Here is a 24,024-nt window from a genome sequence, read left to right as displayed (position 1 = left end):
TACAGTACCATATAAGCAATATGTAGACCAAGTTTCAAGAAAATCCGAAACCTACCCCTGAAAAGCTGATCGTCATAGTCTGGAATGTGCCATGTATACATATACACATATATACATATACATATATAAATATATTTATAAGTATCTATACATATATATATGCAGACATATATAAGTGTATATATCTATATATATGTATATATATGTGTGTATATGTATATGTATATGTATATACATATAAAAAAACAATCATATAATACAAATAATTTAAACAATCCGCTTAGGGCGAAGGAGGGAGTTAATTCCGTAATTAATTTAAGCCGCTTCTCCTAAGCTGCCCTAAGCTCCCTAAGCGGCTCGAGAAGGAGACAACACCACACCGGTGAAGATATATAAGGAGCGATGGTCCTCACGGAAGCCAGTAGGGAGGACCCCGTCAAGCGGGCAGCAGTTGCTGCAGTGTTCCGGCTAAGACAACGCGTATGCATGATTTAAAAATTAAACAACATACACACACTCACATACGTACGTATATACTGCACCCGGCTTAAGCAAGCTGGACTCGCTATCAGAAGCGGGTGCCGGAACACTGCAGCAACTGCTGCCAGCTCGACGGCGTCCTCCCTTCTGGCTTCCGTGAGGACCGTCGCTCCTTATATATCCCCGCCGGTGTGGTGTTGTCTCCTTCTCGAGCCGCTTAGGGAGCTGAGGGCAACTTAGGAGAAGCAGCTTAAATTAATTACACTATTAACTCCCTCCTTCGCCCTAAGCGGATTGTTTAAATTATTTGTATTATGATTGTTGTTTATACGTATATATATATATATATATATATATATATATGTATGTATGTATGTATATGTATATACACATATACACTCACACAATTTATATATATACGTATATATATACATATATATGTATATACATATATACGAGTACGTGATGTACGTATTTCGTCAAAGTAGATATCATACCACAAACTGCTCTACGCATATAATAATGTCAACTTTATATATTTATTTGGACTTTTCAATAAGAAATGTAAAAAATTTTTTTAAATGTACAATATTATTCAGAGTTGGTTGGATCACTAATCTGTATTTTCGTTTTTGTATCAATATGTTTTTCGCGACATGTTGAGCATGTGATCAGCGAAGAAAAAATTATCAAATGTAGCTCAAGCCGTCCCGTTAGATTCAAAATCCGATACCAGAGCATCATCACCACCAGATTCTTTGGTGGTTTCACACTGTATACCGATTACCCGATTTAGAAAGAGGTTAATTCAACCACAGCAGCAACAAAGTCTGAAGTGCCCGGATGATTTCTATTCTTTTGACAGATTTGAGTGATTCTGAATATTTTTTTCTTTTGTATGGTGAATAATGATTGAGTACTTGTATACATAGGTAGTATATGCCAATGGTGTTGCGCGGGTAAAAATACAAGCAAAAAAATATTAATATGCAAAACGTTTAAAGGTTTGCCGCGTCGAAGCCTACGAGTGTACGCGCATGCGCCTAATGTTATCAGCTGACTTTTTGTCTACTAACAATAACGAGGCAAATTCTAGTTTTAAAGTTGTTTATTTTATGAATAAGTTGATTATGATGGAATATGGGAACGTTCAATGACCTGATATTAATATGACATATATATATATATTAAAATGTGATCGAAAAATATAATAAATCGTGCTTCCAAGTGTTTGATCTGATAAAAAATTTGTATATTGCTGTTATCAATAGAAAGCAATATTGTAAAATGCCTTTTACAGCTGATGCTGCAGCACATCAAATACAAGTAATTGATAAATTACTTATGGTTTTTCAATTTATTTCATTCCCGTTTTTAATGCACTTTTCATATGTCAATACTTATTGTTTTGGAGTGATTGGGCTTGCAATCTTAATTCTCATTTTGCAGGAAAGACTTAAAAGTATATACCAATTAGTTCATGACATTGAAAAAGCAAGAAATCATTCTGAAGTTAATTTAAATAATATTACAAAAACTCATGAAAAAGTCAATCCTGATGAAAAAATTTCCTCTTTCTACCAGCAAAAATTAAAAAGCATTTATAACTTAGCAGTAGTTGATGCTCAGAAGGAAGAAGAGTTACTGAGGAAAGCTTTGGAAAAAATTAATGAAATTAGGTTGATCAGAAATGAAAGGAGAATACAAGTCAGTTCATTATAAAATCAGTAACATATGTTCTTTTTACACGTAAACTTTAAGATAGTCTTTCTTTAATATTCAAACTCATATTATATTTCATTAATTAACAAAACATGTATGGTATGAAAAAACAGAAAAAGTTATCTAAACTATAGTATAATGGTTTTTTTATTAAAAATAAAGTTATTTGATATTAAAAATTAAAGTAAGATACTTAAAGTGTATATCTCGTTAAGGCAATAGTGAATATAATAAGGGAGCTTTAAGGAATGGTGCTTGTTTATTATAATTACAGGCACGAAATGCAGGAAATAAAGAGACTATTAGACGAGGTGCACTAATGAAAATGTTACTTAGTACAGCACAAACTCTGCCTTTACACGTTGGAAAATCACCAGGTGTAAAAGCACCACCTCTTTGTGGTGCTATACCTGCAGAAGCCACTTATATAGCTAAAGTATAAAATTAAAAAAAAACTGTTTTTACCAATACCAGTTATGATTTTAACGTCAATATTTATATTTTAGATGGGTGATATGGTGGCTGCTTTGGTGAAAGGCTCTGAAGATGAAGAAAACTGGATCCTAGCAGAAGTAGTGCATTTTAATTCTACAGCCAATAAATATGAAGTAGATGATATTGATGAGGAGCAAAAGGATAGGCATATTCTATCTAGACGTAGAGTTATTCCTCTACCTCTAATGAGAGCTGATCCTGAAACAGATCCACATGCACTGTTTCCAAAGGGATCAATAGGTATGTTTGTTATCAAAAAAAATTTGTTGTTCATTTTTGTTGTACAGACAATGCTAAAAATTAAATGCGCAGCTGAATAATGAAATAACTAATTAAAATAAAATTTCAGTTATGGCTTTATATCCACAGACGACATGCTTTTATAAAGCTGTTGTAAATCATTTACCAACAACAGCACAAGAAGAATATGAAGTACTTTTTGAAGATGCCACATATGCTGATGGATACTCACCTCCACTGAATGTTCCACAACGCTACGTTATTTCTATTAAAGAAAGTAAGAAGAACAAAAGCCAATCATAATTTCTAAGAATTTCAAATGTTATTTATATTTTGTGAAATGGTACGTAAATTATTTTTTTTAATAATGATATTATGTAAACGGAGTTTTGACTTTGTTGAATCTGAGGAAATTTTATAAACCTTGAGTTTGAATAAAAATTCAACTTTATTGTTGAATTTAATAATGTGCTATTAATGAACCATAACCATGAAAAATGAAAAATTCTTTTCCATAATAATGTTTTAATTTAAATGACGTGATCTTATTATGATAAAACTCAATTTGAATTAATTTATATGACTTATGTCATTAAAATTTTAAAGAATGTCCATCACAAAAAAAGCGTATTAATCGCAATCGACGTCAATTTTATTTATTTTTGAATACTTAAAATCACAATCGTTAACGAAAGAAGAAATATCCATAATCAAAAATTTTTCAGTTTTTCCGCAGTGATAATTTTGGTCGTTATACACGAATAGTTTTAATGGGTGGCTGTTAATGTCATCGATTTATTTAGAATAATAAGGATGTTCGATAAAAATTTTAATTTACTGTACGCATAAAAAAATGTGGCTTCAGATTGTAAATAAATTAAATCTCGTTATTTTGAACAATTATAAATAAATCTGAAATTTTCTTCTGTGGAACGCCATTCACGATAAAGTTTACACGCGATCCGTCAGTCAGCATATTCATTCTGGAACATGGTAGGTAATTTGGCCTAATTCGCTTTAAACATGAAATTATTAAATAAAAAATTCTGGAATATAACAAGCATGAAAAGTTTTACAAAGCTTGCTAATAAACATTAACTAATTTTCATTACAACAACTAAGTAACCAATGATAGTTTATAGCTAATCATTCGTTTCATTTGTTCGTTATCCATTGATATCTATGTTTGATATTGACATGACTGATAAAGTAATTGTGCATTGAAGGATTAATAATCAATTAAAAGATGAAAGCAAAGAGAGAAAGCGTGTAACAAAATTAAAATAAAAAGTAGTTGCTAGAATATTTTTCCGTCCTTTCTTAGTCTTCTTGATGTCATAGAATTGCAATCCTACAGATACCAGATCGGCCTCTCGCACCTTGAGGCTTGGCGATTTTCATAACGGAATTGCCGTACAGTTTATCTATGACATATAGTTTGGCTTGCCCGTAAGACATCAGACACATGATATTTCGTATCTTCTGCAGTTCGTCGCGTTAAGTAAGTTTTATTGGCCGTGCACATTCTGAAATCGAGTTTCGGTAATATCTAGATTGTATTTTGTCTTAAAAATAGCCATGTAATTTAGTTGAATGACCGGCAATTGTATCTGGATATCATAGACGTTCTGCAAAGCTTCAAAAAACATTTAGCTGGAAACCACCTTGTCGTTCACCACGGCTGATCAGAGCTCGTTGCTGTAGGCTACGAGTAAAAGGTTATTTCATTGAGAAGACAATTGACCAAACGAAGCAAAGTTTCCTAAGAAAAACAAGCAACTTTTCTTGGCGTTGAAATTGCCGCAGTTTGCATATAAGTTTTAGAATGAGAAGCACTTGCTCATGCGGTGCATCATCGGATCATGGAAATATAAGTGGATAGTTTGTTTATTACGAAGATAAAGAAGGAAAGCAAGACTGGGCAGGATTGATAGTTTGAGCAGTTAGTTGTTATTCTGAAAAACTTTCGAAAAATTGCTATATTTGCTCTTATTATTGGAAAAACCTTATCCTCGTCAGATCGATAAATCGATTCAATCCTCAAACATCTACGTAGCTTTACAAATTAAGATTGTCCGATTAATAAGTTATCTTGCATATCACGACGAACTGGTCACAAGTGGTATATTTGTGATTAGGGAGATCAACGCCAAGCATCAAGAGAACAACTCCGAAGCTGTTTAAAGTGATAGTCTAGGTTTTGGTTACTTTTGCAACGAAGAGTAAAGATACAATTGCTACATCTTCAGAGTAAGTATACATGAGAATTTGTGGCTCACGTTCGACTAATGAGTATTGTATCGTAAGTTTTTTAAATTTGTCGTGAACACTGCTCCACTATTTGCCAAATAATTTTCAACTTTACAATTGCTTGAGTATTTAATTTTCCGTTATCCAAGCTGTTATGGAAACCAACAAAATTCTTATAATTTTTAATGCATTATTTAATTTCCGAAAATTTTGTCAACGCGTCCGATTTCTTTAGAATGAATAATAAGCAATTGTGTTTATATTTTCAAATTAATATCTGTAATAATGTATAGAAAGAATATTCAAAATGTGCTATTTGCATGAAAATGTGTTTATTGAGAAATTTGTATATACCAGTGAAATTCAAAGATACACAGAAAGTATACGCTGTTTACTACTAGTATGTACTCAGTAAAGTTCAACTAATATATGAATAAATAACATCTTTTCTAAATAAACTTTCTCTCAGAAAAATTTCTCTATTCATTTACCCTATAATAATGATTATGATAAATATGTATTTATATTATTTCTTTTTTATTTTACATAGATCGCATTCTTGTACACGCACATTCGTTACAATAAAAGAAGAAAAAAATAAACCATTATGGACTATTTTCATCTTCAACCCTGAAAATGAATAATCACAATATAGTTACACATTGCATTTACATACTTAATCATTAATGAATCGCTCACATCATCATTATATAAAAATACCATACATATTCGTATCCAACTTCTTTTTTACAATATACAAACCTTCATTTTAGCTATTTACTGAGACTTTGAAATTTTTCTAGTGTATAATTTTTTTTATTTATGAGTAAATGGAAATTATGAATATCAAGAATAAGATAAATCAATGCAAGATTAATTGACGTTCCAAGCAATTACGTATGAATTTTAGTTTTAACGACTAATGTTATTCTCTAAGACCTACTATTGGTCTACATTCTATAGGATTATGCTATAGTGAATATTCTTGCCCTTCGCATAAAAAGTCGTTCAATGTTGCACATACAACTCTTTGTAGAAGATCGTCAGATGTTAGTGAATAATGTAATGTGCTTGGGACAATTACAATACATCCCAAATTATGAGCCTGAGATAATCCAATACGTAATTTCATTTTGATGATAATAATATTCAACTTAATGGCTAGTGACTCGAAAGTGTACAAAATTGAATGCAATTTGTTTCGTTCTTATAAATAAAAATAAGAGAAAAATAACAAGTACATACTTATACAAATTAAGAATAACGAACATTGACTCAACAAATGTAGTTTTTGATAAAGCTTTTTAAGATATTTGTCTTCCAATGGCGAAACTGCGTAGTTCGCATTGGTAAAACCATTAGTTTTCATTTTCTATTATTTTAATTTTTATTTCTTTATTTGATTTATGAAGGTTATGAACTAAAGTAATGAAACGCGATTTTTTTCGCTTTTAAATCAGTTTTACAAATATTCGTGAATGGATATGTTAAAATGTAAGTTTTCCACATTGCTAAATGTCTGATGCTAGATATTCGAACATTATACTCAAATTGTAAAATAGTGACAGTATTCGTTTTTTTAATGTATTTTTGATATAATTCGCACTCTTTAAAAATAAACACGATGCCAAATCCAAATTTAATCACAAAAAAGCTTATTCATATAGCGCATTTTCAAAACTTGTCAGTTATAGGCTTTGCTGTTTTCAATGTGTTTAGAGTAATAGGATTGTTTTCTAACATAGATTATAGTTATAATGCTATAAATTATTTTTATTTTCTCAACGGCGTTATCATTCAACGTTGTAATTCAATTATACGACAGTTTCACCCAATTGCCAAAATTTGTCACAAGCATTCTAGTTTCAGCAGCTCATCCGGCAATATATAGTAAACAGAATTTTTAAAAACCGCCGTCTCAACTAACACAGTAACATGCTTAGTGATATCAACTTTTTACTATCAAAAATTCTCACGTGAAAGGAAGAGAAGAAAAAAGTACGGTTGTTCAAGGAATAACGAAGGAAAAAAAATTCTCGGCATGAAAAAAGCCGACCTATTACATAGTCGTCCACAATTCGTCGGAATCTGTCTCGTCAACAAAAGAAAAAAAAAAAACATGTTTTTATCCTATCTAGCTGATTCCTCAAAGCTACAGTACAATTCCAACTGGTTCCGGTTGAAAGCACTATGCATTATACTTAAACGTCTAATTGCGACCCCAAAACCTTTAACAAACATAACGAATATGCTCTCGCGAGATCGAAAAACATACACCAGAATCCGTTCCTCAACAAAATTTTGCTTTATTACTCTCTTAGAGTGCCTACGATTAGCTGCAAGCTGCTGTTGTTGCGGCGGTGGCTTGTTTATTTCGATGCTCGTAATTGACGAGTCGCTGACCAACCAGGTACTTGTCGTTTTTGATATGCTCGTATAGCTTCTTAAACTGCTTGATTTGGATACTAATCACTATACAAACCACGTGTAAAAGCAGTAGGAAAGGATAGAGTCTACGTGCGATTAAGATCTGCGTCTGGATATTTGTCACAAATAAGGGAACGATGCTATACGCAACGGCATAAGGAATCGCCAATGCCAAACCAAAGCAGCAGATTACTGGGGCTGCAAGCTCCATAATAATGAAACGTAAGTCCATTTCACGAATACCCTCGTTGTAGGCGCGCTCGATTGCCAATTTCAAACGCCACTCGGGACCCATCATTGTCACTGCCGTGGCGATTTTTGTATAAAGAACACCTGCAATTAATCATAAGACTCATCAATTAGCTTTAAAAAATAATAAAAATACCATTTTAAACAAAATCTTTGGAATTTTATTTACACTTCATTAATATTTCGTTTATAAACTCACCTAGAGCCCAATCTTGCCATATAAATAAGATAGGATTCTGCTCGAGAGGTATCCTAAGTGGAACAACAACCACCAGTTCCAATAAAAGTCCAAAAAGGAGCGGAATTACGCCAACAAGTAAAACACAGAAGACAAAAGCTTTAACGCCGATAATCGCCCAGTGCTTGACTCGTTCGAGAATGGCACGTCGGCCACGAGGTAACCACGAGAACGCCAGAGCCAAGCCTCGAGCTGCTGCCCAACAGACGTAAGTACCACAGGCGATCGTATAAACTTCATGTACGCGGCCTGATAGTGCTGGAGCTTCACCTCCTTCTATAGTCAGATTAAATCACTCGTTGCTTTCTGTTTATACAGACTATTAAAAATAAATATTCACCGTTTGTGACAGGCATAGGCGGTGGCATAACTGGTGGCGAAGGTGCTGGTGCGCCAACCATCCACAATGCCATGACTCTTCTGCCTATCCAAACAGGTAGAGTCATAGCCACTAAACTAGCCAACACGAAGGAAATGCAAACGCACAGCATCAGGCCAACAAGACGCGCACCAAACCACTTTGGTCGAACATACGGTTGGAATCCACTTGGACCTTCTCGTTGTAGTAAAGCTTGATGAACGGCACCAAGATCTGGATGCTGCGGCTCTTCGACTACAGCTGGTCCAGGTTCATCCGTTGGCTCGCGTAGAAGGTAAGACTGCAAGTCGAGTAGCCAAGCGACAATACGACACCAACCGCGTACTAGGGCTTTCAACCATGTACGCGTGTGAGACTGCTCGAGTAGAGCTGGAAGGATTACTTGGAGTAGCAGTAACTCGAGAGAGAGTTCGCTGATCTAAAATTTTTTCGATTAATTATTGAAAAATAAAGTCTGTTGCTGTGAAGTAACAAAAATTTACTTGTGTTTCAGTCTGAACAGTTACGGTGTAGGGCAAGAATCCAATCCAGATCCATCTAAGAATCTTAATTGGCAGCCACAACATAAGTAATATAACAGTGCCGAAAATCACAGCCGAAACGACCAAACGCCTGGCGTGTCTCAAAATCGGTAAGTGAATCATCTCCTGCAGTGGTGAAAAGTCTGGGTCGTTCAGATTCCTAAGGAACCATAATACTCCTGGACGAAGTACTTCGCGAAGTAATAAAATGAATGAGGCGAAGTAGTAAACGTAAATCATGCCAACAAGCCAGTGTATAAACATTGACGTTCCAGGTGCTAAACGGAACGATGACTCGCGATCTCTTAGAGTTGCATCAAACATTGCCAACGAACAGATGTCCAGCCACCAACCGCATACTAACGGCAGTACACCGATTTCGACAACACTTAGTAGGGACACCTGAAAGAATAAATCACAAATATGTGAAATAATGTTACATCATATGACCGTTGTGACGTCAAATTATCCATTACCTTGACGATGACATAACCGAGGCCAAGAATACGCTGAGATCTTTGAAATCCAAGAAGAGCGGCAAGTGCATGGAGCACGACAAGCATAACACCCAGAACACAATATCCACAAAGGGTAGTCAGCAATCCCTCGAAATGGGACGCGGCAACCATTTCTTGGGCGCCGATGAAGAGAATCGCGTAGCTGCCAATTTGGTAGGGCAGGAAAGCGAATACCTAAAAAACAAATTATATCGTCACTCATTCATCAAAATACACTAAGAATGTATTCTCGTCGTCCTTTCTTACTAAAATAAACAGAGTGTTGAGCGACATGACCCAAAACACATGCTCTAAAAACAAAAGTGAGCCGTCCAATCCAAGTAATCTTTCCCAAGTCAGTTCTTCAGCAGGTCGATCCCAATCCATAGGATTCCAGTTGGCTTCCTCAGCTTCACCTTGACCTTGCTCACGCCACTCAGCTCCATCATTCGCTTGTTGTTGTTGTGCAGCTTCGACTTCGGGCCTTCCGTCACCTTCAGCAGCTGCTGCTACGCCTTCGTTTTCAGCTGGTATTCGTTGAGCTGCTTGTGGAACTACGATACCGGGTGCTGGACGCTCATCTCCTATCCCATATAATATTCCTAATGGGTTGCCAGCTATTCAAAAAATCGGTGGTCAAAGATGAATTAATGTTCATATAATAAATAGAAACTACAATATTGCAATGATATCATAAAAGTATTATATAGCAATTAAATTTAAAAAGAGGTTTTTATGATATCTAAGTTTGACAATATATTGCAAATAGAATTAACAATAAAAATAGAATATGCAATGAAAGTTATATAATTTATGTTAATAATATTTAAGCTTATCTCTAAACTTGCGAATTTGAAAGAGCTTATTTTGAAAAATTATTTTCAAGGTAAATGACCAGAAAATGAAAAAACTAATCATTAAATAATCAAGAGAATCAATAATAATAAAACGAGTCAATAATGAAAGGAAATCGTAGAATGAAGTCAAAATTACAGCAAACCAATTTTGCAAAAAAATGTCTAAACTAACTTGAAAAATCAAACTTACCATTAAAGTTAGGATCTTCAGCCCTTGGCTCCTCAACGAAAGGTGGTATATTGTTATTGTTTTGAGCTTCTGGCTGAATTGCTCTTTGTTGGTTTTGTCCCTGATCATCTGGCACAGGGTTGTCAATTGGTGGTAATTGAATGTTATCTCTTTCAAGCCAATCTGGGCCACCAGCATGTAAAATCTGCTCTCTCAGCCAAACAAGTCCAAGAAAAGTAACCAACGTACAAGCTATCACAAAGCATCCATGAAATACATCTGAAGATATATTCTCTGGGGAAATCATATCCATGGGCAGAGACATCACCTGCAAAAGTATAGTTTCAAATAAGAAACAAACTAATACTAAATAAAAGAAAAAATAGTTCCTGGCATCTAAAGAGTTCATGACACATATTCTCTTTGATCTCCTTAGGACACCTCTCATACCCGTACAAGGTCTAAAGATCCACTGAATACAGCTCTGTAGGTTCTGCATGCTGTAAGAGGTACAACTCCTAGCCAAGCTATAGCCACAAGAGTATAGTGCAGCCAATATTTGACAGCTGTAATAACACTGGAGCAAAGTCCACCAATAACATCTCTGAGAGGCAATCTTCTTGGCATATCAGGACTGTAGATCGGTGTGAAGGAGAAGCGATAGCCACAGAGCTCACAGTACTCCTTTCTGGAGTACCTCATCCATTGTACGAGGCATTCCTGGTGTATCCACTTGATGCTGCCAGTGCAGATGCATGGATGGAAGAGTGGCCGTTCAGCTACACCTTCTGACCGGCACACTCTGCATATGTCAGCGCTTAACATGTCCTCCGTCATGTTGACTCCTCAACACTAAGTCTTCCACTTTAAACTAGCTTAGCTCAACACTGCACTCACAATTATATGGTAATCTCTGTACCCAAGTAGTCTGTCTCTGAAACACAATCACAACACACAATGGAGCTTTATTTATAGCCTTACATAAACTTCTCTCTCTCGCGCGTGTTTATAGGTTCATTAAAAAAGCAGGTAATTATAACAGCACAGTGCGACAGGTGATCAAAACAAGCACGTATTTTTAGAGTCAAACTGTGTCCGCAATTGTGCGTGTATATATGTTTAATGTATGTCGCACGCGGAAGTGAAAGTATGTACTACGACTGCCTATACACAGAAAAATTCCTCATTTTTTGCCTAATATCTGTCGCACACTCTACGTAATATATACTTACGTGAAAGACTTTTGATACACTTTATCAAACGATCATTAGTTTTCCCTAATGTGCATGACACACGACGCTTTTTTTCTCGAACTTTTGGCTGGCTACAACCTCTCTACACTTCCGTATTTTCGTACAGTCGACGTCTACTACTTTCCAAGGAGATCATGGCTCTTGCGTTGCGCGACGATGACGAAAAAAGTCATCGATATCATGTAAAGGGAAGGCAGGGGGGGACGTTTCTAGGACGTCAAATTCTCGTCATTACCTTACGAACCCACCAGCTGATGTGTCGCGCTACAACTGCGGTGTCTCCATAGACTCCGTTCTCGAGTCATCTAGCGCTTGCGCGTTGTAAACAAAACAGGCGATTATTAATTCGTGATTTGCTTATTTGCAAATGTTTGAAACAAAGAAATAATAATGTGTTAGTAAAGTGCTTCAACGATCTAAAACGCATTGAGTTGCGACGCTTAGTGAAGTCGAGAGTAGGGAGAGGTGTGAGGTTAAGTGGAGATATTTTGGCGCCAATCAACGACTATTTAGAGTCACGACTGTTTTCATGTCAGGATGGATAGTAATCAGCGATCGAGAGATAGTAGCAGGACAACCGCCTTACTATCACGAACTGCAGGTATTAGGGAGTTCAGAAGGTATTTTAGTCTTGTGTCCAGGACACTCACACCTTCCCCAGATGAAGAACACGAGGATGACCCTCTTCTCGATTTGGAAGGTTCGATGTTTTTTGAATGATTTTTAATTCTAAAAAGATATGTTTATAATTTTTCATGAAATTCGACAAGTGCAGTTTGTTGTATACCTTTTTATAGCAACAGCTTTTAATATACCTTTTTATAAGTCACTGTAATCATTAAAAGTCTGGTTAAGCTTTTGCTACAAAACTATCTGTTAATATGTATCATCCTGCTTATAGTAGGTCTGTAAAATACAAGTCACAATAAGTATTTGCTAATTTAGAATGATAAATTTGGATTATTCTATTTTTTAAATTAAATTTATACTTGATTTTACTATCACTGAATTCAATTCGAAGACCGAAAAAAAATGTTACAGTTTAAATACATCAAAAGTAATTGTGAATTATAAAAAAGCATTATTACAGATTTTCAGCTATGTACGCGATCAAAATTGTTAAATGCTTCAGGTAGCATTAGAATGAAAGATTCGTTTTATTTTTGAGGGAATGTTAAATAAATAATTTCGTAATTTAAAAAATAAGCAAAACATAAAATTCAACACTTAAAAATAATACCAGTCATTTGTAATGATTTCAGTGCTGCTAAGACAAACCTGGAATATTTTTGGCATTTCAGCGCTATTTGATTTCAAATGCGACGACGAAGTGCGAATGAAAAGTTACGGCAAGAAACTACGCGAAGAAGTTGCAGCGAATTTATCAAATGAGGATGTAAGCTACGAGGCTAAAATTAGCGTGTTAGAAATTAAGAGACCTAAAGAAACGGATCACCCTATTGTTCAAGTATATTAAATCGTAAAATAACTACAAAACAAACATGAAGTATAATTTTCTTTTATAATTTCAGATAGAAGTCCAGGCGAAAATAATGACGAGGGAAACCCAGCAAAAGACTCTAGTGTACCGAGGTTTTCTGATATCCTGGCGTACCGAACCAACTGACTTACTCACCGAAAACTCCACGCGTCTACCATTACTCTTGTGTCGAGGTACAGTGAGAACAATGCGCGCAGTGCACGCGATTCTAGGTCGAATGTTCGACTGTATGATCGTCTCTTTACCGACTAATGCGGAGGATCTCGCTTGGTTACTACCGATCTTTATCAGTCCTGGTGGAGGTCAAGATACGATCAAAGAACATCACGAGGCATTACTTGAATATTCTGTTCCCGGACTACACAAATCCGAATGCCTCCATATTAGGTTTCTGATTAAGGACTTAATGGAATTGTGGAAGAGGTAAGTTGGATTTCAGAAAATTTAATTTAGTTTTCATATGTTATTCTACAATTAGTGTTTCAGACGATAAGGATAGAATAGATGTAGAAGAAATTGACGAATTTCATAAAATACTACAGCAGCAAGTCATGGAAATTGGAGGTGTACATTTAGGACTTTGTTTACTGCATAGGATACACCTTCCTTCAATAGTCATATCCGAGTCAAAGGTATTTACTGTTACATTGTTTTGTTTTTACATTGCGGTTTTTATTCATTAATTTTTATTTATTTAATTGTACCACTTTCCCTTTTAGATGAAAATAATGAATGTTGAAACCATGAATACAATTTTGACATATCTCAATGAAAAAGCACTGGAATGCCTTCATTTAAATACATCACAGCTAAGTACCTCCAAGTAGCAATATTTATATTTATTTTTTCATACTAACTGTATTTTTTATTATCAATATGTAAATAATAAGAAAAATTGAACCTTATCAGGAAACACTGTAAACTTATATATACATAATCGAACGTTTATTTTAAGAATTCAGAAAAATAGAAAATTAAAGCTGAAAAACTGTTCACACCTTGTTCGAAGGTCGCATTTAATTTTCTTATCTGAATACACGACAACAATGTGCTTATACAGTTCAATGAAATTTTCGTTAAATATCTCGTGTATTTTAGCATTTGTATAATGTAGTTTTCAGTAGAACTGTAATTTATTTATTTTGACGATAAAAATAGAATGATAAAATCATTATGTTTTGTTAAATAACCGATTGTAAATAAGTATTTATCATTATAACACTTTTTTATGTGAACATTGTGTGATGTGTGTATGGAATTTTGTAAAAGAAAAAATTGACGAACGGTCCGCTCTAGTGAATCTAAGTAGTAAAACTGTGATACCTATACTTGTGCTTTGCACTTGCCTACTGTATTTGTATTTGTAAAGTGATTTTAATAAAATTAAAAATATTATGATTTAACAAGAGAGAAGTAAATGAATAAAATAAATTCACTAAATTTAGTCAACAACATTTCGTCGGCACTTTCGCTGAAATTATCAAGCTGTTCGTTTGAAGAGTAAATATATATGTAAGCTAGAGTTGTAACACATTGTCAGTCTAATTATGAATGATGTTTATAACTTATGACGAAACAATGTACTTTAAAACAATTGCCAATAACAACCCTGTTCTTACCGCTTCATATCTTGTAATTATAGTTCGATTGCTAAAAAATTATATAGTATATAGTGCAAGAACATCGATGAAATCTTTTTTCTATCCCATCTCTATAATAAACGACTAAATATTTAAATAACTTAAATAATCAATGTAATTGATTATTTCTATAACGAACGTTCGAATTTATCAAATCGTCATTAAAATTGTATATTTATTGATTTTAATATACGATTGTCGAGTTATCAATAGAAAAAAATAACACGATATTTAGTATCCAAAAATATATAACGCGGTGTTGCAAATATTAATCACGTATAATATATGTCATAGGCGTAGTTGACAGAACCCAGCAGTCTGCAGATATTGCCGGCTGCTACCGGCAGTCATAAAAGAACGGTTGTAGCTTACGGGGAATTGACAGTCTGTACGTAAAAAGTATAATCAAGGATAATTATTAATAAATATTGTCAATATTAAAATTTGTACACAAATGTATCAATTTTTATATTTCTATCACAACATAGTAAAAGGTATAATCAACGATAATCATTTATTAAAACAAGTGAGAAATGGGTGGTAATGAGATTACTATAGCTTTTGTCAACATAATCCTTCAAACGAAAACAGTATGTCAATATCAAACTACCCTATAGGCGGTGGTTAGATTATATTAAATTAGACGATCTTTCTATTTCAATTGCTGACAGTCTGCAGACTGCCTAAGCGAAACTAGACAGATAACAAATAATTTGTCGTTTCACTGGTGCATTCTTTCATTTAACGACAGTCCATGGAAACTCCATGCGGTAGTCTCCATGCGACTATCCTAGGTAGTTTGCAGACGGCCGGATTATGTCAACTTTCTGCGATATATATATATACACACACACACACATTAATAGCCAATATTGCTCTGTACTTTTTACATCGATAAATCATATATATGAAAAATCAAAAGTTACGTTTGGAAATATAAAGTCTTGAGTTCTTTTCTTTTTATTCGTAACAATCACCAAGAATTTTTCACCAATGTAACGAGCCTTTATTCACTCATATGTGCAAATTATACTACCTATAATTAGTAATACACATTAAAACTTTTTTATAAAACTTTTTAAAATCATAAAGTATTGTCGTATTATGATAGTCACGTCAGACTTCAGAGAATGACAACGGCGCGGTGCTTGTATATAATTGCCAAGACGAGGGGTGTTGGCGAGAGGGGGGCCGAGCAGAGTCACCGCCGAGTCGTGTGGCCGAGTGCCATTCGCGGTTGAGCGGTACACGTAAGACATCTTCCCTTGTTGTACACAGTGACGGACGAGAATGTACGAGGGAAAAAAGAATTTTACTGATTTTGTACTTTCGATCGCAAGGCATTAAAGAGAAAAATGTTAATGTCAAAGCGAAAACGTTACGCTCGAAGATCTTTAGTAGGTGTTGGCTGTCTATGACGAGTGTATATAGTAAGAGGAGGTGTGGTGGCTATACAGTGTACAGCTCGAGATAAATACACGTGACAACCTAGTTGAGTTAATTTCGCATGCATTAAAACGTGACTAAAATTTCACGAAACACTGTTACAACTGTATTTACAAGATTTTGACACTTACTGTGCTACAGATAAATCTCTGAATTCTTGATGAATTAGTAGTTTTCAGCAACGGATTCTATGGATCTTGCTTGATGTCTGTTGCAAGGAAATCATCAGTGGACTATTATCAAGATAGACATATGCTTCCAAGGATAGACTTGCGTGAATTGATACAGATAAAATGTCGTGGATAGCAAAGAACTCGCTGACTTGGTTGCAATCTATTGCTATCAAAGTGCTAAAAGCTGGACATGTGCCTAAACATGTTGCCTTCATTATGGATGGCAACAGGAGATATGCAAAAAAGACTGGAGTTGAGAAAATTGAGGGACACAAACAAGGGTGAGGATTACATCATTCACTTGTTTCCTTGTTTCCATTGTGTTCAGCTGAATACTGATGTATTATTGACTTTGTTATAGTTTTAATAAACTTGCGGAAGTCCTGCAGTGGTGTTTAGAATTTGGCATTCCAGAAGTGACAGTTTATGCATTTAGTTTGGAAAATTTCAAAAGAACTGATGAGGAAGTCAGAAATCTTATGGATCTTGCCAAGGAAAAGTTTCAAAGACTTTTGGATGAAAAGTAATAACTTATTTTTATCTGTATCAATATTTTTATGAAACTTTTCTGTTAGAAGACATCACAATATTCATTTGGTTTCAGGGATAAATTGATGGAACGTGGTATATGCGTTAGAGTAATAGGCAATTTATCTTATGTACCTCCAGATGTACGAAAGCTTATGGTTGAAGCTATGCAAATTACTAAGGACAACAATAAGGCAATTTTGAATGTTGCATTTTCTTATACTTGTAAGTAAATTATAATAATTTGAATGTTATCTGTATGGCCTAATTACAATAGCTATATATTTACAAAGAAAATCATTTTCACATATAAGTGTTTTTCTTAATATGTATATTTAAAAAAAAATTTTAACGAAGACAATCATTCCAGCCAGAGATGAAATAACAAATGCTGTGAAAGATGTTGTTAAAGGTGTAAAAAGTGGTGAGATTTCTGTAGATGATATAGATGAGGATTTAATGTCAAAGTGCCTTTACACGCACAATTCTGAAGATCCAGATTTACTTATCCGTACCTCTGGAGAAGTTCGGTTTAGTGATTTTCTAATGTGGCAAGTGAGTATTGAAATTATGATAAATATGCATTATATGCCTGTTTAAAAATGAAATTTTCTTTTCAGTCAACATATACCTGCCTGTATTTTACAACAGTTCTTTGGCCAGAATTCAGCGCTTGGGACCTTATCTATGCAGTGTTTTATTATCAGAGGTGTTACAGTGATCTTATGAGAGTGAAAAGTGATATAATACAAATAAAAAGCCAAAACAAAGATTCTGAGTTAAATGAACGAACTAGCAAATTTGTTAATAGATTATATAAACAAAGGGAATTACAGCTTGAAGATGATAATACTGCTACAATGATCAAGTGAATATATAGATTATTTTTAAATGAGTTCTTGGGTTAAATTGCTGTGTGCTAAACATAAATAATATATTTGTATAAATTAATGCCAAGACGTAAAAATTCAATAAAAATAATTTTTTGGGTATGCAGGCTTCGAAGGATGATGCGAAAAACATTTATTTTTCATGGTTTCATCCAATGAAAAAAATATGCAGTTCATTAAATAATTAAAATTGATATATTTTTACAATTTACATGATTCCATCATAAATATCTATATATATTTTTCAATCGATTTTATCATTTTTCTTTGTACAAACTCCATGTATAAATCGTGCGATCGAGAAAAAATATTTGCTTTTAAAAATGTTAATGTATAAATATTGCACGTGCTCAGTAATTCACATTGAATAAATATGACAATTTATACAATATTATGTATAATTATGAATTTTCCACATGTGTAATATTATTATATAATTCAGATTAGAAACAAATTATCACGATGAAACATTGCAAAACAAAACCGACTTATAGCTGTACAATACAGATCCTATATCTGAATAATTTGTTACTAAAAAGAATATGATTTTTTAATAATTTACAATGATTTTACAGATCGATGTCATTTTTGAAACCTCACAGCAAATTTGTATAGACAATATAAGAGTAAAAACTACATAAAAATCAGATTATTCTTTCGAGATCGTTCTTCAGAAAATTGAATTTCCTTATTTCAACTAAATAAAATGTTTTATTTATCAACATAGTAAAATAGATCTGTGTTAATATCTATTAAATTATTTTACACGAGTTATTTGAAATTGCGGTGTTTTAAGCTACATCAATTCTTAAAAATTAGACTTAATAATTGATAAAGTATTGCGAGAAAAATCTAGAAGTAAAACAAGACGTGGATTATAATATTGAAAAAAGGTAAATGTAAAAGTGAGACTTAATTAATATCAATGACATGAAAAATGGGGTATTAACAATGTTAAAAAACGATGTTTACTGATACCCTAGATGGTCATGCGATTTACTTCGAGTTGTAAACAGTATAGACTTTTCTTGGAGTAGATTGTCTCTGCCTGGCAAGAAATGATTGCCCTTGCCCTGAACTTAAAGCCGCGAGCCTTTGATCAACGGAATCACGCTGTCTGGTCATGCCATAATTGTAAAATGCGGTAAGCATGAGTTTCTCTTCCATCTCTCGAATGATTTTTGCTTCTTTACACGATCTCTCGACATCTTCAATATTCTTTCGTTTGTCAGCCAATTCTGCGGGGGAAGCATTGGTACTGTGTTGCTGTTTCGGATCTAACATCTTGATGACACTCTTAGCCTTCTCCACGTACTTCTTGTAGCGATCTTCCAATGATGCTAATTCGGTTTCTTTGCGAGACAAATTTTCTTGGAGTGACACGGCTTTTTGTTTTTGCATCTGCAAGCTACTTTCGCGCTCTTCATTATGCATACTTAGACGTTCGCACTCGGCTTGCAATCTACGCAGTTCCTCTTGTAAATTATGCAATTTCGTTTGTTCAGTTTTCGATTCTGAGCTTTGAGTACCTTTTATATCTTCAAGTTTGGCTTCTGTAAATGAAGTTAATCAACGCGTTAGTATCAGAAAATCTATTTTATTAAACTTAAAAATAATAGGGTAGAAAATTTACCTAATTCAATTATCCTCTGATTAGCCTGGCGATTTTGATCCCTAAGAGCTTTCATCCTTTCCTCAGAATCTTCCAGCAATGCCTGTATAGGCAGTTTGTCATCGTTACCCTTTTGCTGATTGAGTTTTAGCATTTTATTTTCATGTTGTAAAAGTACCAGTTTCTCTTTGATCGCCGGTGGAATTATTTCGGTATTAACTAGAGCTTCATCGGTACTTAAATTCGTTATGTTTTCGACGTTATTTAGTTGAGTACATTTGAGTTCTTCATTGGTCTCTTTTAGAGTATCGCGTTCTTTAGCTAGCCTGTCCCTTTCACGTTGAGCAGCGCTCAACTGTGCCTCAAGTTTCTTCGCTTCAAATTCCAATTTATCACACTTGTTAGTCTGCTCATCAAGCTTCAGAGTCGCCTCTGCGAGCTGCTTTCTTACTACTTCCATGTGTGTCTTTACAATGCTCATTCTTTTCATTTCCTCTTCGTAGTCTACTTTGTACTGGAGGTACTCTGTATTTTTGTCCTCCAAAATTTTCACTTGTCTTCTAAGATCACTGAAATCTTCCATCTTTTTTTTGTATGATTCAATTGTTACTTCATACTTGGCAACTTTATCTGCAGTTTCTCTCAGAGCATCAATTTCATCTTTAAGATGGAGAGCTTCATCAGCTGTTTTTTGCAGATCAATTTGTTTATTCTGCAGCTCCACCAATTCTTTCTCTAGCAATTCTACTTTAGATCTGTAGTCATCTCGCGTTGTTTCTACTCTAAAAATTTCTTCTTTCAATGCTTCAACTTGCTTTCGTAGTCCAAAATATTTGATGCTTGATGAAGCACCATTTTCATCAGGAGTCTCAAATTCATCCAATCTTTCTTGCAATTTTTTATTTTCAACTTGTAGCGTTCGATTTTCTTCTTGTAAGAAAGTCAGTTGTTTATGAAAATCATGATATTTTTGCTCTATTTGATCTCTTGCATCAATAGCAGCTTGAAGTTCATTTAACAGCCTCTGTTGAGTTCCATCTGTAGCATCAAAAGATTCAAAATTTAAGCTAGCTCCTAAGCTAAGTCTTGGTCCATGTACACTATTTTCCAACTCTTGAATACTTTGCATTATGACCTGCAAATACACAAATTTAACAAAAAACACTAGTTAAAGTAAAATTGAGGTCATCTAAAATTATTCACCTGTTGTACTGATTCTTCCAAACCCATGATACGAGTAATATAATGTTGTTTTTCATGACAATTGACTGCACAGCCCAGTATAAGCTGCAGAAGCTTCTTAAGTTCAATACTGTCATAGTGTTCAGAAATCTTCTGAACATCAGGCTTAACATAACCTGAGAGTGGCTGACTTAAGCATTCTACGTAATACTCTATCACAGCTTCTACAATTTTTTTGAGATTGCTTATCTTAATATGCTTGTTGGTACCTACATCGGATTTGATTTTTGAGTGCCAAGTGGTAGTAAACCATTCCGGAGCAATTTGTACCAGAGCCTCTGCTATTGCCACTCCTGTACTTATATCTTCTGGAGTTGAATGTGGAGCACAAAGCTCAAACGTATTCAACCACTTGATTAAGCTGCTTAATTGTTGATTACTCATTTTCGTAGCAGAGACTATAAATCGTCGAGGTTTACAAGTACATAAATAATTTTTATTTACAGACTCCTAGGAATGCGCGCTCTAGAGAAAGCCACAGCATTATTGCATACGTCAAGAGAGACGTCAAAAGGCACCATTTTACGTTTTAATTACGCAGAGTTATATTACAAAAAATACAATGTTTTATTTATTATTCTGGTGAAAACGTACGAATATATGTAGTCCTTATATACTATATATCTGCTTATCTCTCACGTTCCCAAGAGAATGAACTGTGTTGAATGTGTGAAATACGACTCGACGACTCAACGAACTTCACAGATACAGACGACGTGGGTGATATTATTGTTTTGGGTAACGCAGTGTCGTATATATAGGCATCGTAGCATGCGCTTTTGTTATCCATGGCAAACAGCCGACAGGCGCTGCCAAAGTGTTTGCAATGAATTATCAAATTTGACAATGTATGTGCGTGGAAATATTAATATTTCAAACAGAAATTTTGTTTTTGTTAATTAATTTTGAAATTTATTGTAATGAAGTGAGCAAATATTTCAAATTAAGATAACTATTTTTTATAAAATAAATCAGTTGAACTGTCTAATTATTCGATTTAATAAAAATCTTGTAATATTATAAGCAGTTGTTAAATTTTCTATGAATAAAACTATTAATTTTTCAACCAAAAAGTTTGTAAATTTTAACTTATCTGAATTAAATGCAACGGCATTTTAGCTCTTTGCCACAGAGTCCTATATACAGATGATTTTTCATTCGGTTCTCGAGTCATGTTACGCAGTCACGTGTAAATCTAAGATATAAACATTGATTTCACGTAAACAAATATTATTTAGTATGGACCCTGTGTATAAATAACGACTATGAATGTTTATTTAATAATCTAGTTATTTAATTAGTGAATGTAATAAATAATATATCTGACAAGTTCAGACTACGGGAAAATAATCTTAACCCTAACAAATGTTGATAAATTACCTTTTCATGAATGTTATTTGATAATCTTGTACTATTTGATTGAATTGAGTTTATGAATAATTAAAATAAGTTTGTGAAAATGGGAACTTTTATATGTTCTAAAGATGAGGCTAGTTGTCAGAAAGAACCTGAATTCTCAAATTTTGCAAATATTATAGACAAGACAGAAAGCAACAATAAACGAGCTGCATTATATAAAAAGCCAATCAGAAAGACTAATATTAAGTTAGAATTAGAGTTCAATGACACACCACAAGAAATCAGAAGACAGAGAATATTACATTACCAGAAAAAGTAAGTTTGAATATCTTAATTTATAATTATACCATAATAAATTTTTCATGAATCATCTCAATGATCCTCTTAGAAACAGAGATGAAGTTATTAATGCTCGGCGTGGGCTACTGGAAGGTGTTTTTAATTCTGACAATGAAGAGAAAATAGAAGCTGAACAAGATTCACGGGATATGGATGTGGATCCAGTTAGGAAAAAATTCTACAAAGTGCACAGGCAGTATGCAAATTTGTTAATGTTATCAGAATGGATGCTTGAAGTACCACAAGATTTTGTAGAGAAATGGATCATGGTTCCTTGTCCTGTAGGGAAGCGATCTCTAGTTGTAGCTTATAAAGTATGTATTTAATTATATTAGTAAAAATTATTACTCATTTTTTGTGTTTTTTAATATACATTATTTTCTGTAGGGTGGGACAAAATTGTACAGTAGGAATGGGAAACTGATAAAAAAGTTCAAAAGTGTTCTTCCAGGAGGCAATCTAATGTATTATAAAAATAATTGTACAATATTAGATTGTGTTTGGGATCAATCGAAGGAAATTTTTTATATTTTAGATGTGCTTGCATGGTCAAGACAAGAAATGCTTTATTGTGAAGTAAATTAAAAATAAAAAATTTATTTAATACACAATATCAATAAGTTTTGAGTGATTACATTGGAATTTTCATTTTCTTGCAGACTGAATGTAGATTTTTTTGGATAAAATCACAAATAGAGGAATTGGACGAAATGAAAATAATAAAAAAGGAATATAATGATTACGCATTTGAATTGTTGCCAAATATATCTTGTGATAAAGTTAATTATTTTAATTTAGAGAATATTGTAGCATCTATGAATTTAGATGGATTATTGTTTTACCACAAAGAAGTTCATTATACGAGTGGCAAAACGCCTTTGGTTGTATGGTTAAAACCATATATGCTGCCAGAAGTACTAGGCATGAATGTTCCTGCTCCCTATGATGAAAAGCCAAATAATTACATTAATTTTGAACACCACGTATTGACAGTTATTAAACAAGAAAAAGAGAAAACAGAGAGGAAACAGCAAAGCAATAAGAGGTACTATAGAATTCATTAAATTCTTTAAAATTTAATCATTTAATCATCTAATAATTGTGTAGGCAATCTAAATCAGAGCAAGAAGATATGGAATGATTTCCAAATTTATTTTGGAGATTGGACTTTTATAATTTATGTATATTGACAAGAAAATCTTACTTATTATAAAATATACCAATTATAAAATAGACTAGAATATATGACTAAAAGAATAAGAATAGTAATTGTCTATAACTAAATATAAATATAAATTTACATGACAAAAATCAATTCTATGTCATTTTCATAAAAATGCACTACAATCCTTTTTATCATCAGTTTTCACGAAATAATTTGACAAATACCTTAAACATTCCACTTTAGAATTGAATATCGTTACATTTGTGTGTGTGTGTGTGTGCGTGTGTGTGTGTGTGTAAAGAGAGAAAGAGAGACGATAAGATCTTGACTGTCGTTTAGCTCGCGTTGAAAA

General features: G+C 33.7%; 6 protein-coding genes across 7 annotated transcripts; 4 read left to right on the top strand and 2 right to left on the bottom strand.

Annotated features, from left to right (window-relative positions):
- The first annotated feature begins 1,172 nt into the window (after positions 1 to 1,172).
- LOC131665786 (SAGA-associated factor 29-like) lies at positions 1,173 to 3,900 on the top strand. The gene is made up of 5 exons (XM_058937903.1): positions 1,173 to 1,806; positions 1,930 to 2,187; positions 2,477 to 2,638; positions 2,709 to 2,937; positions 3,047 to 3,900. Exons 1-5 carry the CDS (start codon positions 1,768 to 1,770, stop codon positions 3,238 to 3,240), a joined length of 882 nt encoding a protein of 293 aa, XP_058793886.1. The 5' UTR covers positions 1,173 to 1,767; the 3' UTR covers positions 3,241 to 3,900.
- Positions 3,901 to 5,504: 1,604 nt separating this feature from the next.
- LOC131665767 (E3 ubiquitin-protein ligase MARCHF6) lies at positions 5,505 to 11,949 on the bottom strand. 2 transcript variants are annotated; one of them, XM_058937879.1, is made up of 9 exons: positions 11,757 to 11,949; positions 10,975 to 11,458; positions 10,546 to 10,852; positions 9,766 to 10,115; positions 9,478 to 9,693; positions 8,963 to 9,403; positions 8,442 to 8,898; positions 8,063 to 8,377; positions 5,505 to 7,947 (listed from the first exon to the last, which is right to left on the bottom strand). In XM_058937879.1, the coding sequence occupies exons 2-9, from the start codon at positions 11,359 to 11,361 to the stop codon at positions 7,520 to 7,522; spliced, it is 2,901 nt and encodes a 966-aa protein (XP_058793862.1). In that variant the 5' UTR covers positions 11,362 to 11,458; positions 11,757 to 11,949; the 3' UTR covers positions 5,505 to 7,519. The 2 variants fall into 2 exon arrangements, with proteins under 2 accessions (XP_058793862.1, XP_058793863.1); XM_058937880.1 differs by having other exon boundaries at positions 5,506 to 7,947; positions 10,981 to 11,458; positions 11,757 to 11,948.
- Positions 11,950 to 12,014: 65 nt separating this feature from the next.
- On the top strand, positions 12,015 to 14,964 carry LOC131665769 (centromere protein L-like). Its single transcript, XM_058937881.1, has 5 exons — positions 12,015 to 12,477; positions 13,040 to 13,245; positions 13,310 to 13,701; positions 13,757 to 13,910; positions 13,998 to 14,964. Exons 1-5 carry the CDS (start codon positions 12,315 to 12,317, stop codon positions 14,103 to 14,105), a joined length of 1,023 nt encoding a protein of 340 aa, XP_058793864.1. The 5' UTR covers positions 12,015 to 12,314; the 3' UTR covers positions 14,106 to 14,964.
- A 1,158-nt stretch (positions 14,965 to 16,122) lies between these two features.
- Positions 16,123 to 17,957, top strand: LOC131665784 (dehydrodolichyl diphosphate synthase complex subunit DHDDS). Its single transcript, XM_058937901.1, has 5 exons — positions 16,123 to 16,818; positions 16,899 to 17,060; positions 17,142 to 17,290; positions 17,436 to 17,620; positions 17,686 to 17,957. Exons 1-5 carry the CDS (start codon positions 16,658 to 16,660, stop codon positions 17,935 to 17,937), a joined length of 909 nt encoding a protein of 302 aa, XP_058793884.1. The 5' UTR covers positions 16,123 to 16,657; the 3' UTR covers positions 17,938 to 17,957.
- Positions 17,958 to 18,951: 994 nt separating this feature from the next.
- Positions 18,952 to 21,708, bottom strand: LOC131665782 (protein Hook homolog 3-like). The gene is made up of 3 exons (XM_058937899.1): positions 20,771 to 21,708; positions 19,589 to 20,702; positions 18,952 to 19,508 (listed from the first exon to the last, which is right to left on the bottom strand). The coding sequence occupies exons 1-3, from the start codon at positions 21,191 to 21,193 to the stop codon at positions 18,952 to 18,954; spliced, it is 2,094 nt and encodes a 697-aa protein (XP_058793882.1). The 5' UTR covers positions 21,194 to 21,708.
- Positions 21,709 to 21,995: 287 nt separating this feature from the next.
- Positions 21,996 to 23,729, top strand: LOC131665783 (snurportin-1). The gene is made up of 5 exons (XM_058937900.1): positions 21,996 to 22,483; positions 22,557 to 22,821; positions 22,895 to 23,083; positions 23,167 to 23,552; positions 23,615 to 23,729. The coding sequence occupies exons 1-5, from the start codon at positions 22,269 to 22,271 to the stop codon at positions 23,646 to 23,648; spliced, it is 1,089 nt and encodes a 362-aa protein (XP_058793883.1). The 5' UTR covers positions 21,996 to 22,268; the 3' UTR covers positions 23,649 to 23,729.
- The last annotated feature ends 295 nt before the right edge of the window (positions 23,730 to 24,024 follow it).

Source organism: Phymastichus coffea, unplaced genomic scaffold (assembly GCF_024137745.1).
Source record: "Phymastichus coffea isolate CEN01 unplaced genomic scaffold, Cenicafe_Pcof_1.1 PCOF00054, whole genome shotgun sequence".
Classification (NCBI taxonomy): Eukaryota; Metazoa; Arthropoda; class Insecta; order Hymenoptera; family Eulophidae; genus Phymastichus; species Phymastichus coffea.
This window is presented reverse-complemented; position numbering and strand designations above follow the sequence as displayed.

Bases quoted from the DNA above. Each gene is read 5' to 3' on its own strand.
- LOC131665786 (XM_058937903.1), top strand. From the start codon at position 1,768: ATGCCTTTTACAGCTGATGCTGCAGCACATCAAATACAA. The intron at 1,807-1,929 runs GTAATTGATAAA...CTCATTTTGCAG, and splicing joins CTGCAGCACATCAAATACAA to GAAAGACTTAAAAGTATATA. The intron at 2,639-2,708 runs GTATAAAATTAA...TTTATATTTTAG, and splicing joins AAGCCACTTATATAGCTAAA to ATGGGTGATATGGTGGCTGC.
- LOC131665767 (XM_058937879.1), bottom strand. From the start codon at position 11,361: ATGACGGAGGACATGTTAAGCGCTGACATATGCAGAGTGTGCCGGTCA. The intron at 10,853-10,974 runs GTATGAGAGGTG...ATACTTTTGCAG, and splicing joins GATCTTTAGACCTTGTACGG to GTGATGTCTCTGCCCATGGA. The intron at 7,948-8,062 runs GTGAGTTTATAA...GATTAATTGCAG, and splicing joins ATGGCAAGATTGGGCTCTAG to GTGTTCTTTATACAAAAATC.
- LOC131665769 (XM_058937881.1), top strand. From the start codon at position 12,315: ATGGATAGTAATCAGCGATCGAGAGATAGTAGCAGGACAACCGCCTTA. The intron at 13,246-13,309 runs GTATATTAAATC...TTATAATTTCAG, and splicing joins CGGATCACCCTATTGTTCAA to ATAGAAGTCCAGGCGAAAAT. The intron at 13,702-13,756 runs GTAAGTTGGATT...TTCTACAATTAG, and splicing joins TTAATGGAATTGTGGAAGAG to TGTTTCAGACGATAAGGATA.
- LOC131665784 (XM_058937901.1), top strand. From the start codon at position 16,658: ATGTCGTGGATAGCAAAGAACTCGCTGACTTGGTTGCAATCTATTGCT. The intron at 16,819-16,898 runs GTGAGGATTACA...ACTTTGTTATAG, and splicing joins ATTGAGGGACACAAACAAGG to TTTTAATAAACTTGCGGAAG. The intron at 17,621-17,685 runs GTGAGTATTGAA...TTTTCTTTTCAG, and splicing joins GTGATTTTCTAATGTGGCAA to TCAACATATACCTGCCTGTA.
- LOC131665782 (XM_058937899.1), bottom strand. From the start codon at position 21,193: ATGAGTAATCAACAATTAAGCAGCTTAATCAAGTGGTTGAATACGTTT. The intron at 20,703-20,770 runs GTGAATAATTTT...GTGTATTTGCAG, and splicing joins TGGAAGAATCAGTACAACAG to GTCATAATGCAAAGTATTCA. The intron at 19,509-19,588 runs GTAAATTTTCTA...CTTCATTTACAG, and splicing joins TCAGAGGATAATTGAATTAG to AAGCCAAACTTGAAGATATA.
- LOC131665783 (XM_058937900.1), top strand. From the start codon at position 22,269: ATGGGAACTTTTATATGTTCTAAAGATGAGGCTAGTTGTCAGAAAGAA. The intron at 22,484-22,556 runs GTAAGTTTGAAT...TGATCCTCTTAG, and splicing joins ATATTACATTACCAGAAAAA to AAACAGAGATGAAGTTATTA. The intron at 23,084-23,166 runs GTAAATTAAAAA...ATTTTCTTGCAG, and splicing joins AAGAAATGCTTTATTGTGAA to ACTGAATGTAGATTTTTTTG.